Consider the following 15,463-nt stretch of genomic DNA (forward strand, 5'->3'; position numbering starts at 1 on the left):
ATTCCCTTGGAATCAGCAGCAGAGTCTGGACCCCTTTGGAAAGTCGTGGTTGTACTCTCCTCCCTCCACTCCTGGTGCTGTCTGCAGGGTTTAGGTGTGATCTGCCACATGCAGTCAGGTCTGGTGATGTAGGTGGGCCTTTTGTCTTCATCCTTGGTGACTCTAACACAGCTCCTCAGAGTGACCTTGGTCTTTCTTTTACAGTGGGAAACAGGCTGCTAAATTCCTCTGGAGATTTGGGTTATGTAGTTTCTTTTATGGTTACCAGGTAGGATTTTTTAATATGTTTTAAAATTTGTGGTTTGTTAGTATTATGTTTCCTTATTATGTTTGTGATTCTTTAGGTAACATAATTAAAAACTGAGAGATTTTGTGTGGAAAATTAACCCTGGCTGATCTGAGATTTTATCCTTGGAGGTGCGTAAATAACACAGTAGTGGTGATGCTTAAAAGAAAATTCATGTGTAACTGATACTTCAAATCCTCTGACTTGCTTAAGGAAGACAAATGAAGACATACCAGACATTGAGTTCAGTTCAAGTTCACTTTTACTTCTGATTTCAATCACTGATTGTAGTGAAAGCTACATGTGCACCAGTGCATCCAGGGGAGATTTATACATGGGGTTAAATCTACAGTTTTACAGAAATTTCACAGTTGTCATTGTAAACTCATCATTCCCTTGCAGGGCCTTCTTTGGATATTGCAGAAAGATTGATAGTTCTAGCTATAATTTTAGTGATCCAAAAAATGTGCCTAAGTGTTGTCCATTAGTTGAGTTTAGTGTGTTTTCTGAATTTAATAATACGAAAAACAGTTTATGAAGCATCTGACTTGACTTTGTAGAACAGATTTAAGACCATGAAGATAGTAGTAACATGGTTTTGTTGTAAGATTTTAATCTTGGTTTATAATGAGAAAGGAAGTATTGCATAGAAAATGTTTTGCACTTTAGCTGTGAAAGCATTTCAGAGAAGTATTTTATTGGTTCAAATATTGCAATATAAATGGAGCTGTGTGTTCAGAAATTAGTTCTGACTAATGTGAGCCAATATGGATTATTGTGAAGTAAATCTTCCCCTGAATTAAATCTTCCTTTGTGATTAACAAAAGCCAAATATTTATAGAAAGTTAATTTGGAATTGTTACAGTTTCAACTTCTGAAAATGACACATGCTGAGGCATGGATTTTTCTTTTCTGATTTTAATTTATGGAATTCTGCATATATCTTGGCTGTTTCTAGAGTCTTGTTGGGTGAAACGTGAAACACATAAAGTAATGCTGATATTTGGTGTCTTGTGATAATACCAAGGGCTGAATAACTGTCAGCTGCCTCTGAATTCACCAAGCAATTCAGGACACAGATAACTCTTAAGCCTTTGTGGATATCCACCTTCTTGTAGTTACAGCCATCAATAATGAGGCCAGAAAAGTGGGAAAAGGAGTCTTATGAACGGACTTGCATCTGATTCTGCCTCTGATATACCAGACTGGCTGGGATGCCAGAAGCAGCAGCTTGAATCTATTGTCATTTTATCTACCTTAAATACCTTCTTTTTACGTAAAGCCACTTTCCTATGCGTTTTGCACCTTCCTTTAGGCTGCCTTCAGGCCTGTCTGTCTTGCAAAGCTGTTTTGTTGGTCTGTAGGGTAGCGGGGAACAATTGACTTGCACTTTGTCATGACAGATTTACAGCACAGGAAGACCACTTGAAAGAATGTTTCAGACTACTTTCAAATAGAATTTTTTGTGTGTTTGATCTGGAGGAGGCAGCATGTACCTTCCTGGGGTCCCAGAGAATGGAACGGAAAGCAGGACAGACTTGTCTGTCTGAACTTTGAAGTTAAACAAGAACAAATTTAGTCATTGTTGAAGACCTGCTCCAAACACATTTTGATGTCTAGTGTCTGATATTTAAGCATGCTATAATAGGTAGAGAAGAATACATGGGATTCACAAAGCTTGGAACAAGATACAAATTTTAAAATAAAAATTAAGATAGTCATTTTTACTCTTTTTTGTTCAACTTTGTTCAAACTGCAAAGCTGCCTTCTATTGCTGACATTCCATGCCTTACAGCCTCTCCTGCAGTGGTGAGTTGTGATATGGATATTTTGGGAAGCTAGACCAGACAGAAGGAAATTAACAAACTCTGTGTTTCTTAACTAAGAAATAAAACCTCCATTTTACTTGGATATACCATTGGTATCACTATTAATTACAATTGCCTGGACTCACCTTGTATTTTGACTGTTGTATTGTTATTCATAATTAGATTGTACACTTTTGAAGCAAAGGTAGTGTCTGACACGTTAATATTACATGCCCACCACTTTCAATTTAGAAAATGAGAGAAAATGGGTTGTTGTGTATGCTGTACTGTAGAAGACTAAAATATATGAAATTTGTGATATCACATATGCAGGAACCCTGGCTATACAAAGAGAAGTCAGTATTTCATTCTGCAGTCTAAATTTGGTTTTCCTATTAATTTGTTTGCTTTTGAAATATTTTGCAACAGAGCAGATTTCATTTATTAAATAGAAATAAACTAGAAACTGAAAGAAAGTTGAAAAAAATGTCACTCACATTTATATTTGGACTCCCCAAGCATTTCTCTTATGGCTTCATTCTGTCTCATATTTCATACCACATTTCTGTGAAAAGTAAATGAATCACCCACATATATAAAAATATTTCATAACACAGACAGATGGGTATGGATTTATACGTGCAGAAATTTACACACATATACACAACACACATAGGTATATAAAATATGGTCTCAGAATAAGAATATATGTGTGTTCAGCTATACTGAATTCCTGGTGGTATGTTGTAGAACCCTTGGGTAAGTTTTTATGGATTTGATTTATTGGCTGACTGAGTTGATTCATTATTTGTATATGATTTTTTGCTGCTGGGTGGCCATAATTTACAATTCTGGACCTAGTTAACTCTGTGGGTGCCTAGAGTTTTCTGCATGAACATCTCCAACTATTGTTTAAAGAAATAAATGAAGTGGACTTGCTTGAATGAGCAATTTACTGAGGAGGAGCAAAATAAGGTCAGGCAGGCAGGTCATAGAAAATAGCTTTCAAAAAGTCTTTGTAAGTCACCATACCATCATATATTTTCTTAGCATACATACAATAATCCATACATCTTACAGGCAGCTGAAGATCATCTGTGAAATGCTTTTTCTCTTACTAGAATCTTTTTCTCTTATTAGAATCAGTCTTCTTCTCTTACTTGAATTCAGTGCTATTCTTGTATTATCCTATTTGTAAATCCCTGATAGATTTGCTGCTAGGCACTCAACAAAATACTGAAGAGGCATGAAAAGTGGAAAAGTGCCTTGGCTTCATTTTGGTATAAATGAAACATGACACTTACTTCCAGAATTAGAATTTTAGCTTTGGCAGTTAGCAAAACTGTTCTTTTCCCACGACACAACCATGTCTACTAGAGTGGTGGAATAAAACTGTTTTCTGTATCTTGTTTACTAGGAAGGACTTCTGTTGGTATTCAGCATGGTCACAACTCTTCAGGAGGTTTGGGATGTAATGCTATACTCACTGCCTGTCACTTTTGCAAATTATACCATTTTCTGCTATAAAGTCCAGCTGGTGTACTTTGGAGCAAGGGCAAAAATATGAGAAGATCCAGAGCACTCAAATTAAAATGCCTTAATTAACTGTTAAGTATATGCAGACTATGAAGAGTTGTAATTTGCAAGATTTCATGTACTGTCTTCAAAGGTGATTTGAGTGTTTGCAACTCTCAATACTGGATATGAACTTTGTAAGACAAATTCAGATGTGATTCTTTATGTGTTCCTACCAAATTTCACATGCTTGTCTTCTTTTGTGTGCTTTTTTACTTAAAGCCATTGGTCTATGGTCCATAGGTATTTCTGCGATTGCCTGTTGAGAAGAAATACTGCACATAGACAACATAAATTTTTCATAGCTGCAGTTTTCATTTGCAATGTCATATTAAACTGAAGGGATTGTCCAGTCTTATTGAGATGGTGGGTACCTATTTTTTTAAAATGCATTGAAGAATTTTGGTACTTGCCCACCAGGGGAAGTTCACTTCCTTCTAGCCATCTGTGACTGCTCCAGTTACAGACGTGTAATTCCACATTCAGTGGTGGCACATTTTATTGTGCCTGTGTAATTTATCACAATTCCATGTGGAATAACCATCATTGTAGTGAAATTTCTAAACCCTTCTCATGTTTTAAGGAAACCAACCAACCTAACAAAAGAAACCCCTTTGCACGTGCATTCAGAATTCATGTTGTAAGCACAGCTTCCTTCAGCATGCATGTCACATCTTAGGAAGTCTTCCTCAACATCCATGAGGGAATGTTTCTTCTGCATCTCCTTCTTTATTTAAATCTCAAAAAACTTGTAAGAAAAGCAGCTTTCAATGACTTTTTAGTTTTTCATATGTTTCAGCTTTAATGCTTCTCTCCATCTATGCTTTGAAGGGAATCTCATAGCGATTTCTACAAGAAATTCCTAGGATTGTTCTTGCTTAAGGTTACAATTTGTGCAAGATATGCTGTTGTGTCATATTGTGGTGGATTTGAATGGGATTTTCTTAAGTGATAAAATAACAGAGGAGCACAAATGCTACTGAATGTCCCTAGCATTCAAACTTTGAAGGCATACACCAGAATCACTGATTTCAGTTTACATGGGTTTGAAATCATCAGATGAGCTGGCAAATTCTTGTGACGTATAAATACATTTCTTTGTTCTATCCAGGGTGGTCAGTATTTATATACATAAAAGGTATATATTTCTGCATGTGTATCTGGATATACAAGTACCCCAAAATGCAAGTGAAAGTAGTGGGGTTGTTTTAATCCTTTGCATATATTATTTGGAAAATCAATTGCTTTCGGTGATTTAGGGACATGTAAAACAGAAATAAATACATCTGTAGACTTCTAGTTATAGTTTACCTCCTCTTCCCCTGCTCACCAGTTCAGGCAGTCAGCAATCTAAAACTGCATATAGATTCTTGAAAGATGTGTGTTTGCAGGTCACCTTTATTTTTTCATTCCTCATGCCTTAAATCTCCACTGAAATTTCAGCATTACCAGCTTTCTGAATGATAAAGGACATTTCTCTTGTGCTCTCAAGCAATGAGTGCCAAAGGCAACAGAATGAAATTTGTATGCAACACTGTCTACACTCCACGTGCGTGTCCATTTATCTCAATAACCGACTGTCATCTTTGTGCCTGTACATCCTACAATGACAATCAAAGCCCAACGCTGCTCGAGATGTCAAATTTCCAGGGATAGATTTCTAGCTGCAGGCAACTTGAGCTAAATACCTCATATTGAGAACACTCTCCTCCTTGTCACTGACCACATTAGAGCCTTTCATGTAGCTTCATATGTGGCTTTTATTTATTGTCTACTTCCACCCATGGCTTGAACTGCAGTGGCTTTCAAAAGTGATAGGGCTTGTAAGCATATGTGCACTTCAGAATGTATTTTCTGTAATTAAGGAACTTTCTTTGTATATCAAAGTAAACATGGTACATATGCAGGTGCCTCCTCAAATTTTGCTGCATTTTGGTGAACTTTGCAATTTGTTCAACCATTCGGTCAATAAAATGGGAGAATAAATCCTTTTGAAGGAAGATCAGGTATTTTCATATGCATTTAATGTGCATTTTTATATATCATAATAAGATTTGGAATCACAAAGGTCAGTGTGTTTCTGATTTGGGGGTTATTGGAATACTGGGTTATCTCCCAAAAGCTGAATTCAAAATTAAGAGCAGCATGTTATTAATTTCCCAGTAAGAATATAATTGCTTCTGCTCATCTGCTTATCAGCCTTTGAACTTACATATTTAAGGTGAAGAACTAAAGAATAAAGAATTTCCTTCACTTCCTTAAGAAATGAAAACCAAAACAAACACAAAATTCATGAATAATAATGAGCAGGATCAGCAGCAGGATAGCATGCACATATTTCTTGTCAAGAAAAAGTAATTGCAGAACTTGATGTGAAAATGAGATTTATGTCTCGTGCTAATTTTTACTTTCCACCTGATTGTATCAGTACATGGGAAGGAATTGTAGTCCTTCTGGCTAACAAGCATTAAACAGGCTGGTGAGCAGTCAGCATTACATTACACAGAATGAAGAAAAAACTAACAAGTCTCCAAATCTCAGAGATTTTAAAATAGTGATGTGAAATTAAAACACAAGCTTTTTGCATGACAGAATGAAAATAGGCTAAAAGTAATTTTTTTCCACTTTTTTAATGTAATATATAAAACCAGAAACGGCTTGTTCTGTTTTATTATCTGTAACAAAATATTTTCCAAGCTATTATTATTAATTTGATAATTCATATTGAAGTATTTTTGTTATCCTTGATTTGTTCTAGATCAGAGGAGGAAAGCTTATGATCACGTACACAAGAAAGAACGATGCTGGCAAATACGTTTGTGTTGGAACAAATATGGTTGGAGAACGTGAAAGTGAAGTTGCAGAGCTCACTGTTTTAGGTAAGAAGTCCTTTTAGACTCTATTGATGAAAATGTCCATCTTTTGTTTTTCCTAGGAAGCCTTTCTGTCAAGATTATTCTGATCCATTTCCTTTTCAGTGCTGAAAATGTTTTTCTCATGGTTGTGATCTCATACACAGAAGGAAGGTAATGGCTCTGCAGCCCACTTGGGACAATTTCTTCCTATTATAAGATGCTTTTGTATTTAATGCTCAAACTGAAAATAATTCCAGTGTCCATGACTGGATCAGTATTGTGAAATAACATCAAAATAAAAATTAACAAGTTTAAGAAGCAGAGGCTTAGTTTTTCCTTCTTACTGGAGAGAATCAGAATTACTCTAAATTTCTATTTGGAATAATTATCCTTTCATTTATAGGAACGTGTGCTGAGTGTTGTAAAATTACAACAGATCTGCTTGTTCAAGTGATTCTATTGATAGTCCCTCTGAGCATCAAAAAATATGTTTTCATTTAAGATAGCTGAGCTTAGCTGAAAATTGCATGTTTTGTTGCAACATCAGGAGGGAAGCTGAAAGTCCACCTGCAGTCTCAGTGTTCCTTCAGCATAGGAGAATTTAGGTGCTTTTCCTTCAAAATATGTCCCATTTTACTTTCAATTAGAGCAGACTTCAGATAGTTTGATTGTTTCTAAAAAAAAAATAGCTGTTGCATCTTTACACGATGAGACCATCCAAGCCCTGGTTCACAGCACACTGTTTTCCATCACAGTGCTGCTGCAGTAATAGTAGTTTGTTGGTGGTTTTATTTTTATTAAATTCATGTTTAAGAGCTGTCTTGTCTGTCTTTGGCACTTTTATCTGTCTTCCCTACATTGTTGAGCTAGGACTCAGGCAACTTGAAGACCTGTTCAGAGTTTCATGTGAAGCAGGGGTTTCCTAAATAAAACAGGGTTTTATGCCATCTTAAAATTATTCAAACTGAATATCCAGGAAGAATGTGGTATGTAACCCTTTAGAAGCTGAGGAAGACTTTGTGATCCCTTGTACTGTTTTATTTTAGTGTCTTATAACCAGGGGAGGAAGTTTATTGTCAAATAGACTTTCAGAACTTTCGAGCAAAATCTAGACTTGAAAGTTGTAATTAATTGAGTAAAGTCCTGGCACCAGGCTTCTATTTAACTGTACCATTTAATAGCTCATCACTAGTCTGCTGCCAACCAGGGAATCATGGGCTGGACTGTTTGATAACTTAGGCTGAAAAAATACTTCTCTTGCTAAACACCTGTAAGAGGGGCGCACTGCAGGCAGAGCTCTGTCTGGCTTTTTCTTAATCTCTTGTTCCTTTCAGACACATTTCAGATTTTCAGCCTGAGAAAACTAGTGAGGTTTTGTTTTCAAAAGGGTCAGTAAAGCTTTGAATGTCTTACCAGCCTGTGTCTAGAAATCTTTAAAAAAACCTTATTCTTTCAACTCAGACTTGGATATGCGTGAAAAAGCACAAGTAATATGCTGGCTTCATATATTAAATTTTTTCTGCATTAATCTTCTATTTATGAGGTTTGGTTATTTAGAAGTTGAACTTTTGCTTCTAGGTCTCTGCTTTAGATCAGAGGGAGGATTGCATGCCAGAAACTGTAATATTAGAAAGTTTCAAAGTGATCCTTGCTAAGCTTTCCTTGTATGTACCAAATAATCATGTGACAAAGATAGATTCTTAAATCAGTGCTGATTTGCCTTATCCGTTTCTGCATTTGAGTAAGAGTGTTATAAATGGGCAGACAAAAACTCGTGGGAGTCAATTATTCTTCCTTTAGGAAACTGATCTGGAGAACAATGTGCCTCTTGTGGATTTTGCAGTTGGGCAGCAGTCTTGGTCTTACCAGATCAGTCCTTTTCCTCTTGCATAGTTAAGTTAAATATTCTTCCCCAAACTGTTCCTACTCTGAGATTTAATCTGGATTTTCTTTTCTTACATTCAGGTTTGGTTTTTTCAGCACCTACAAGAAAGGGGCCAGGGTAGAGGGTTGTCTATATTTGTATCTTTTTAGTTCACAGCTAGATTCAGGTCTGTAGATCTCTGTTTTATTTCTCACTTCTTGTATATGAACTCAGGCTAGAACTGACAGCTTAAAGATCAACTTGCTATTTCATTTAACATTATTTCCTACCATTGCCAGCAAAGTTAAGTTTTCTACAACACAAGTGTCCAGCTGGTCTGGACATCCTCGAGAATAAAGGAAGCTTTTTTTTTTTTAATAAGGTTTTGTTCAGTTCACATTTCCTTTTCGAACCATGAAGTTTTTGTAATATTGAATCTCTGTGTCTGCAAATCCAGAGTAATATTTAGAACTGCTTTTCTCAAACACAAATGTGAGACATGAAGAGCATGGGATTGCCTCTTTATCCTTCTGTCTGGTTGTTTGGTACTCCTCTGAGAAATTAGTGGAGTATTTTTGGGTATTCACACTCCTGATGGTGCCAGTGGCCTCAGACTGTTGCAGTTCCAGGGGGATGATATTTATATCTTTAGTATATACAAGTCAAAACATGCAACTGCCTTCTCAACTCCCTCAGAGCTTTCACAGGTTTATAGACAAAAAATTCATCTGCCTTAGCAAAGGAACCTGCCAAACACTCTCCTGTTAAACCTTCCCTGTTCTCTTATGGACATACTGTTGTCATCTGGTGCTGCTCTTCTAGATGGGTCATTCCTGGAATATTCCAGAAATTGTTTAAAGCCACTTTTATCCTTGGGAGTGTGCAAACATCGCTGCAGTGCAGCCTGGCGTGGAATTATGAAAGTATGAATAACCCAGTAACCTAAAGCTTGAATCCTGTTACAGGTGGAAAAGTGTATCAATACCTTTCCTGAAATTTGCAGGGTTTACCAAAACAACCCAGCCTGTACTGAGGTCACCTTTTGTTCCAGAAAGTCTGAGCATAAGTGTGCAGCAGTTAATCTGACTCTGGTGAATCAGGACTTGGGTCATCCATGTCCTGCAATTTAAGTCAGGGATAGCAGCAGTTTTGATGAAAAAAATCTACAGAGAGGACATTCAGGGGTTTTTTTTTTTTTTTGGCTTGTTTTACTTCATGTGTGCTGGTGAAAGAAAAAGTTGCCTTTCCAATGCAGCATTGAAAATTATTGCATGGAGTGCTTGCTGCTGCTGACACCTGAGAGCAGCCTCACAGAGGTCCTGTGCAATCTGGGCACAGAACTGCTGGATTAATCCTTGTTTTCCTTTCCTTTCCCTTTAGAGAGACCATCGTTTGTGAAGAGACCGAGCAATTTGGCGGTGACTGTGGATGACAGTGCGGAGTTTAAGTGTGAGGCAAGAGGTGACCCAGTCCCTACAGTGAGATGGAGGAAAGATGACGGGGAGCTGCCAAAAGCAAGGTGCAGTACTTGGAGTTACCCTTTTTATAACATCTAGTTTGGTGTATGGTGAGGCCATTCAGTGATTGACAGCTAGAATTTCTTTGTCTTGAATGCAAAAAGCCTGGCTTGATCCAGTAAAACATTTCTAATTAGCACTGTGCTCTAGTTGAATTTACAATTTATGTTGAAACTTAAGAACGGCCTGCTTTCAAGTTTTTTTGGGACAACACATGACAAATGTAACGTAAAACAACCAAGTTCAGCCAGTAGTATCAGATACAGATTAATTCTTCACCTGAAGAGTCTTTTGTGATTACTAAAATTTTGGAGAATGCATTACGAATAGTGAAAGAGATACAACATCAAGAAGTACATACTGGAATTGCAATTGATGTAAAATGTAGTCTGGCAATGTAGAAAGCTGCCTTGGTTATACATGTTTTTGTTGCAAGGTTTCCAATGAACTTCCTTGTTTTTGCTGTAATTCAGGCCAAAAAGTAAAACACACTATTAAAAATCTATCCTGGGATGGATCAATATAGAGATAGATTATATACTAAATTTACGTACTTTAAAATCCTAATTATCAGTTTAAAAAACTTTTAGGGGAGTGGACTGAAAGAAGAAACTCTTTAACAGGGTTGGATTTGTTGGCCACTTACTTTTGAAATCCAGCTTCTTGATAATGTTGTCTATAGCTTTAATAAAAAATATCATTTTTAGGAGAAAAATCTACTTGCCATAAATCGAAACACATTGACTGCATTATGCAAAAAAGAGAGAAAGGTGATGAAAGGAGAGAAATCGGTGAAAGGCCTTTAGGAAAGGCCTTATCCTTTAGAAAACAAGAAAAAAAAAGAATGAATTGTAATTTATCTTGACTTTCAAGCAATTCTGATCTTCTTGGGAACAATATTTTCTTTTCAACCATGTTAAAAAAATCTATCATTCAGATGGAGAATAATTAATATTATTATATTTACTTGTTAAAAGAATTCTAACAATTAAGATGTTCTGCATTAGTGCAATTGTGTGCAAATAATATCAGAATAAGGTTTTCAAATACTTGGATATATTTTTGTTTTAAAACTTTATTTTGCATTATCAATTTATAAGTATGTATACTTTTTTTCCCCCTTATGGGGAATAGAGAAATGAGAATGTTTTTAGAGCAAATCCCCCATGGTTTTACCCTTTACAGAAATTGTACAAAGCTCTGTTATTCCTGTTCATTGTTAACTACTATGTATATTTAAAGATACGAAATCCGTGATGATCATACCTTGAAAATCAGAAAAGTTATGGCAGGAGACATGGGATCATACACTTGTGTTGCAGAAAATATGGTTGGAAAAGCTGAGGCATCAGCAACTTTAACAGTTCAAGGTAAGAATGTTTCTTTGCAAAGAATAAAGTTTAATAAAGTTGTACTAGAATAAGTTGATTTTTCTTTGTACAATAACACTAGAGATAAAAAAAAATAGTGAAAATACAAATTTGTTTTGAGTTGTAGTCTGAGGAAATGGAAACACTTCACGTGTAAGATTTTATTACAAAAGTCTTTACAATGCTGGGATGGGGAAATGCGTATGTTTTGAATTTCAGTTCTTTAAGTTCAGAATCAAGTCACTTGCAATCTTTGTATCTGAAACACAGAAGAAAGTCTTACTAAGCTGCATTTTTTTAATTCAAAAAGAAAGAGTTGCAAGTTCAAGTATCTGCAAGGTTTTTCAATTAAATATAGTAGAGAAGCAGTGAATGATAAATCTGTTTGTGTATCTTTTAATACACTCACCCAGACCACTGGAATTCCTGTTGCTTTTTCATTATAAAAGCATATTGTAGCACTACTGTTTCTTTGTAAGATAAAAATTCAGTGGAACTCAGTGAACTAATATGTATAAAAATCCTTCACTGCCTTTATATACACAATCCAGATGTTCACTATTCAGATAATCCCTCTCTTCCTTTCCTGGCTAGCAGACAGGCAATGATGTCATCCTGATGCTTTTTTCTGGGTGCTGATGGTCCTTCTGTCCTTTTCTCTGTTCAGTGGGAATTAGTCATTATGGAGTTCTGGGGAAGTATAGGCTTAAAAGTATTTTATTTGGTAACAGGCCTCTATTTTGACACATTTACTGTAACAGGAAAGGTCTTGCCCTGAACCTGCTCTCATTTTTCCACCAGAAACATTTGGTGTCCCTCTGTTAGGAAAGTATTGAATTCTTTCATTGAAGCGCTCGTAAAACCAAGAATTTTGAGATGTTCTGTTTTGTTCATCACCATGATGTTTATACTTCAAAACTCATACCTTATGTTTGTAAAATAACCAGCTCTCATGCTCAGTGTTGGAGACTAAAGGATAAACTTGTGAGCAGTGAGCACAGTTTATTCAAAGGAAAAAGATTGATTTATTTCTTAAATAGTGATTTGTTCTGAAGATCACGTCTTAAATCAACTGTTAATCCTGTAAAATGTTACTATTAAGAAAATTTGCTTTAATGACTGGTTGAGCAGTTACATTTCTGGAAATAAACTCTTGGTGGCCCTAATGTTTCATAGTCCTATTCGAAATAGTAAACAAAAACATACTTGAATTCCCATTTAGCTTAATGATGCTAATAGATATAAAATTACTTAAATGTGTAGATGTTAGGAATTGAATGAGATCTTTTTGATAATAAACTGGTAGTTTTAAGGAACAAGATCATAAGATCATAGCCTATGTCCTGATTCATCAAGATCCTAATTTTTAAATGCTTGTATTACACAGTAGATATTTACACTATGGCAGCTTTGCTCTGAGGATATTGTTATGGGGTAATTTGTTTCCCAGTGTGAATGGATTACCTCCTGAGCCATTTGTCTGCACTAATGTCTTTATAGGAGGGATTGATGTGAGAAACTGTAATGTGTAGGGACAATTTGTAGTTGGTAATGAAATAAATTATGATCAAAATCCATTTATTAGCGTATCCAAGAGACCAAGTTTTATGGAAGGGGAAAAAAATACTCCTCTAGCAGATGCATTTTCCATTCTGATTTTTTCATATTTTTCCTCCCTTTTCTGCCTTCTCCTCTTTTTCCCACCTCTCCTTTTCCCTTGTTAAAACACATGGGGTTTTTTTCCTAAAGGGTCAGCTTTTTGACTATGCTATATCTAGAAAACTAGACTGATCTTGTTTCAGTACCAAAATAAGATTGCTCTGACCGTGTGAGGACACACAACTCTTTGAATTTTTTGGTTGGTTCACTGCTTTTTTATGATTTTATGGGGTTTTTTTCTGAGTGATTTGAGGAATGCAACTGGCAACTCTTTTCTGCACTTTTGGTTATCGTCACATGATCTGTTAACTGTAGAGTATAGTAAATGTGCGTTCTGCTGTGCCAAACTGAGTTATTTTTGTTGCCTGTTTGTAAACAGAGGGCTGCATTGCCAATCACAGCTTCAGACATTACAGCTGCCACTGTGCAGGCAGGTTAAATTCAGCAAAGGGCAAGGAGGGGGTTTGGCGTGGGTTTGAGTGAGTTCGGGTTATTTGTGGAGCTTTGGTTTGGGTTTTCTCCTCTTCAGTATCTCAGCAACAGGCTGTGGTATTTCTGTGCCAGACTCTGTGCCAGAGGAGGAATATGAGAGCTGTCAGTGGTGTCCCAAGACACGTGTCCGTGTCAGGAAAGGGACAGTCCCCGTCTGTCGAGTGTCTGCACAGTGAGGCTGTGGCAGGGAGTGAAACATGGCAGGGCTGCAAGCAGTGCTCTTCAGGGCCTTGGGGTTGGCAGCACTAGGAAAAGGATTTATCTTCTTCTCTACTCATCATTTCCACTCACACCGTGGCTGACCCCAGTGTGCTCTCTCCTGTGGAGGGTTATCTGTGGCACTAAAAGGTGGAGCGTGCAGCACCAGGGCAATTGAGATAGGCAGCTGTCGGGGAGGTGTGGATGGGACGTGGTGAACAGCTATCCTGGGTCCCACAGGGAGCTGCCCTGGATCCCACAGGACCCTCTCCTTCTGTTCAGCTCTGCCTCGTTCAGGCCCTGCAGGGCTCCCTGTTTAGGGAATGCTGCACAGCCACAGCCACAGTGATGCTTCTGAGCTGGGAGCCAGCCCAGGCCATGTCCCTGGACTAGGAACTGTCAGCTCGGATAGTTCAACTCTCCCTCTCTCTCTATGTAAGAAACTGTTAACTGTAGAAAATACAGGAGAGGGGAGGGAATATCAGTTCCAGTTTTATGTTCTTCCTGCTCATGGCACTGGCGTCACAGATGCTGGTTATTGGAATCACTGTTTTCCTCTGTACAGGCTCATAACTTTGGGAACCATAAGTGTTTCCTACATGCATACTGTGACTTCAGCCATATTCACAAACCAAATTTGGAGTTCTGTATTGACGTAGTGAAGTTTGAACTCTTCCTTTAGTGTTTTATTCCTGCAGCTTAGAAGCATTTCCATCCCGAAAACTGTCAAGTTATCTTATTGTCTCCTTGGAAAATTAAATAGTTAAGGAAATGTAATCCTGATGTTGTTTCTATATACCTAAAATTGGAGAGTTCTACCCTCTGTTTTCATTTTGCAGCAATGTGTACTGCATCTGTAAGGCATCCAGAGACATTGCTAAATACATGTGGAAGCATTTCATTCAGGAGATGATTAATAATTAAATAAATACCTCAGTCAATACATAATGCCAGGAAGCAGCCCTGAGTACAATCCATTATATTTTGCCGACACATTATATTTCACCAAGTAGCTGATAGACATCAGAAAAGGAAAAAAATGGCCAAAAAAATGGCATCACTGGAACCAGTGGACTTCTCTCTTGCTCTAGCACTAAGCAAGCTATATATTTATTGTATTTAAATTGTATTGTATTTGAAATATATATGCAAGATGCATTTCATGTTTTGTGTAGTTTTCTACTATGTGACTTGCTTAGCATTATGCCTCAAAGCAGGACTGTAGGAAATATGTTATGTACTTCATTACTGTGTATATCATTGAAAACAATGTTCCTAAGACACACAAAATTACCAAAGATACATACTTCAGAACTTCAGTAATAAAAGAGAATTAGTTTTACCATTAATACAAGTGGAAGTAGGGCATTTTCAAGAATTTGCAAATCCCACATTTAACCATGAAAATACTTTCAAGCAAATCTAAGAACCAAAGATTTTACATATTCTCACTTACTTCTATTTGCCTTGCTCCCATTTGTGGTACTTAATTTGGCTTTTTTGACATGTAATTTTATAATAAGTTTATAATTTCTGGTGAAATGAGCTGTTCTCTGAAACACACAAGTGTAAGTTAGGGCTCCAGTGGCAGCCCTAATCTGCAGCTGGCCAAGAACCATCACAGCAGTGGCAGTGTAGGTGAGACTCAGCAGGAGTTAGGAGCAACAGCTCCAGTGGCTCAGTTGGCTTCAGGACTTCACAAGAGTCACACCAGCACTGGCTGTAGGTAGTCAGCAGAAAATTGGAATCTTTTCCTTGAACAGGAATCTTTTGAGCTCTTCTTAGCTCTCCCTACTCAAGCAGTGGCTCTGGAGGAGTGTGCAATACTTGGTACAGGGC

At 37.0% G+C, this 15,463-nt stretch overlaps 1 protein-coding gene across 1 annotated transcript in view; it reads left to right on the plus strand.

The window, feature by feature from the left end:
• The window catches only part of ROBO1 (roundabout guidance receptor 1), a 643,691-nt gene that overhangs the window by 551,786 nt on the left and 76,442 nt on the right, over positions 1-15,463 (plus strand). Inside the window, exons 6-8 of the mRNA XM_068180592.1 lie at positions 6,428-6,548; positions 9,769-9,907; positions 11,148-11,275. Of these exons, the coding sequence (XP_068036693.1) occupies positions 6,428-6,548; positions 9,769-9,907; positions 11,148-11,275 (388 nt within the window). The remainder of the gene's footprint in view (positions 1-6,427; positions 6,549-9,768; positions 9,908-11,147; positions 11,276-15,463) is intronic.

The sequence above is a fragment of the Anomalospiza imberbis genome, chromosome 2, assembly GCF_031753505.1.
Source record: "Anomalospiza imberbis isolate Cuckoo-Finch-1a 21T00152 chromosome 2, ASM3175350v1, whole genome shotgun sequence".
Taxonomy (NCBI): Eukaryota; Metazoa; Chordata; class Aves; order Passeriformes; family Viduidae; genus Anomalospiza; species Anomalospiza imberbis.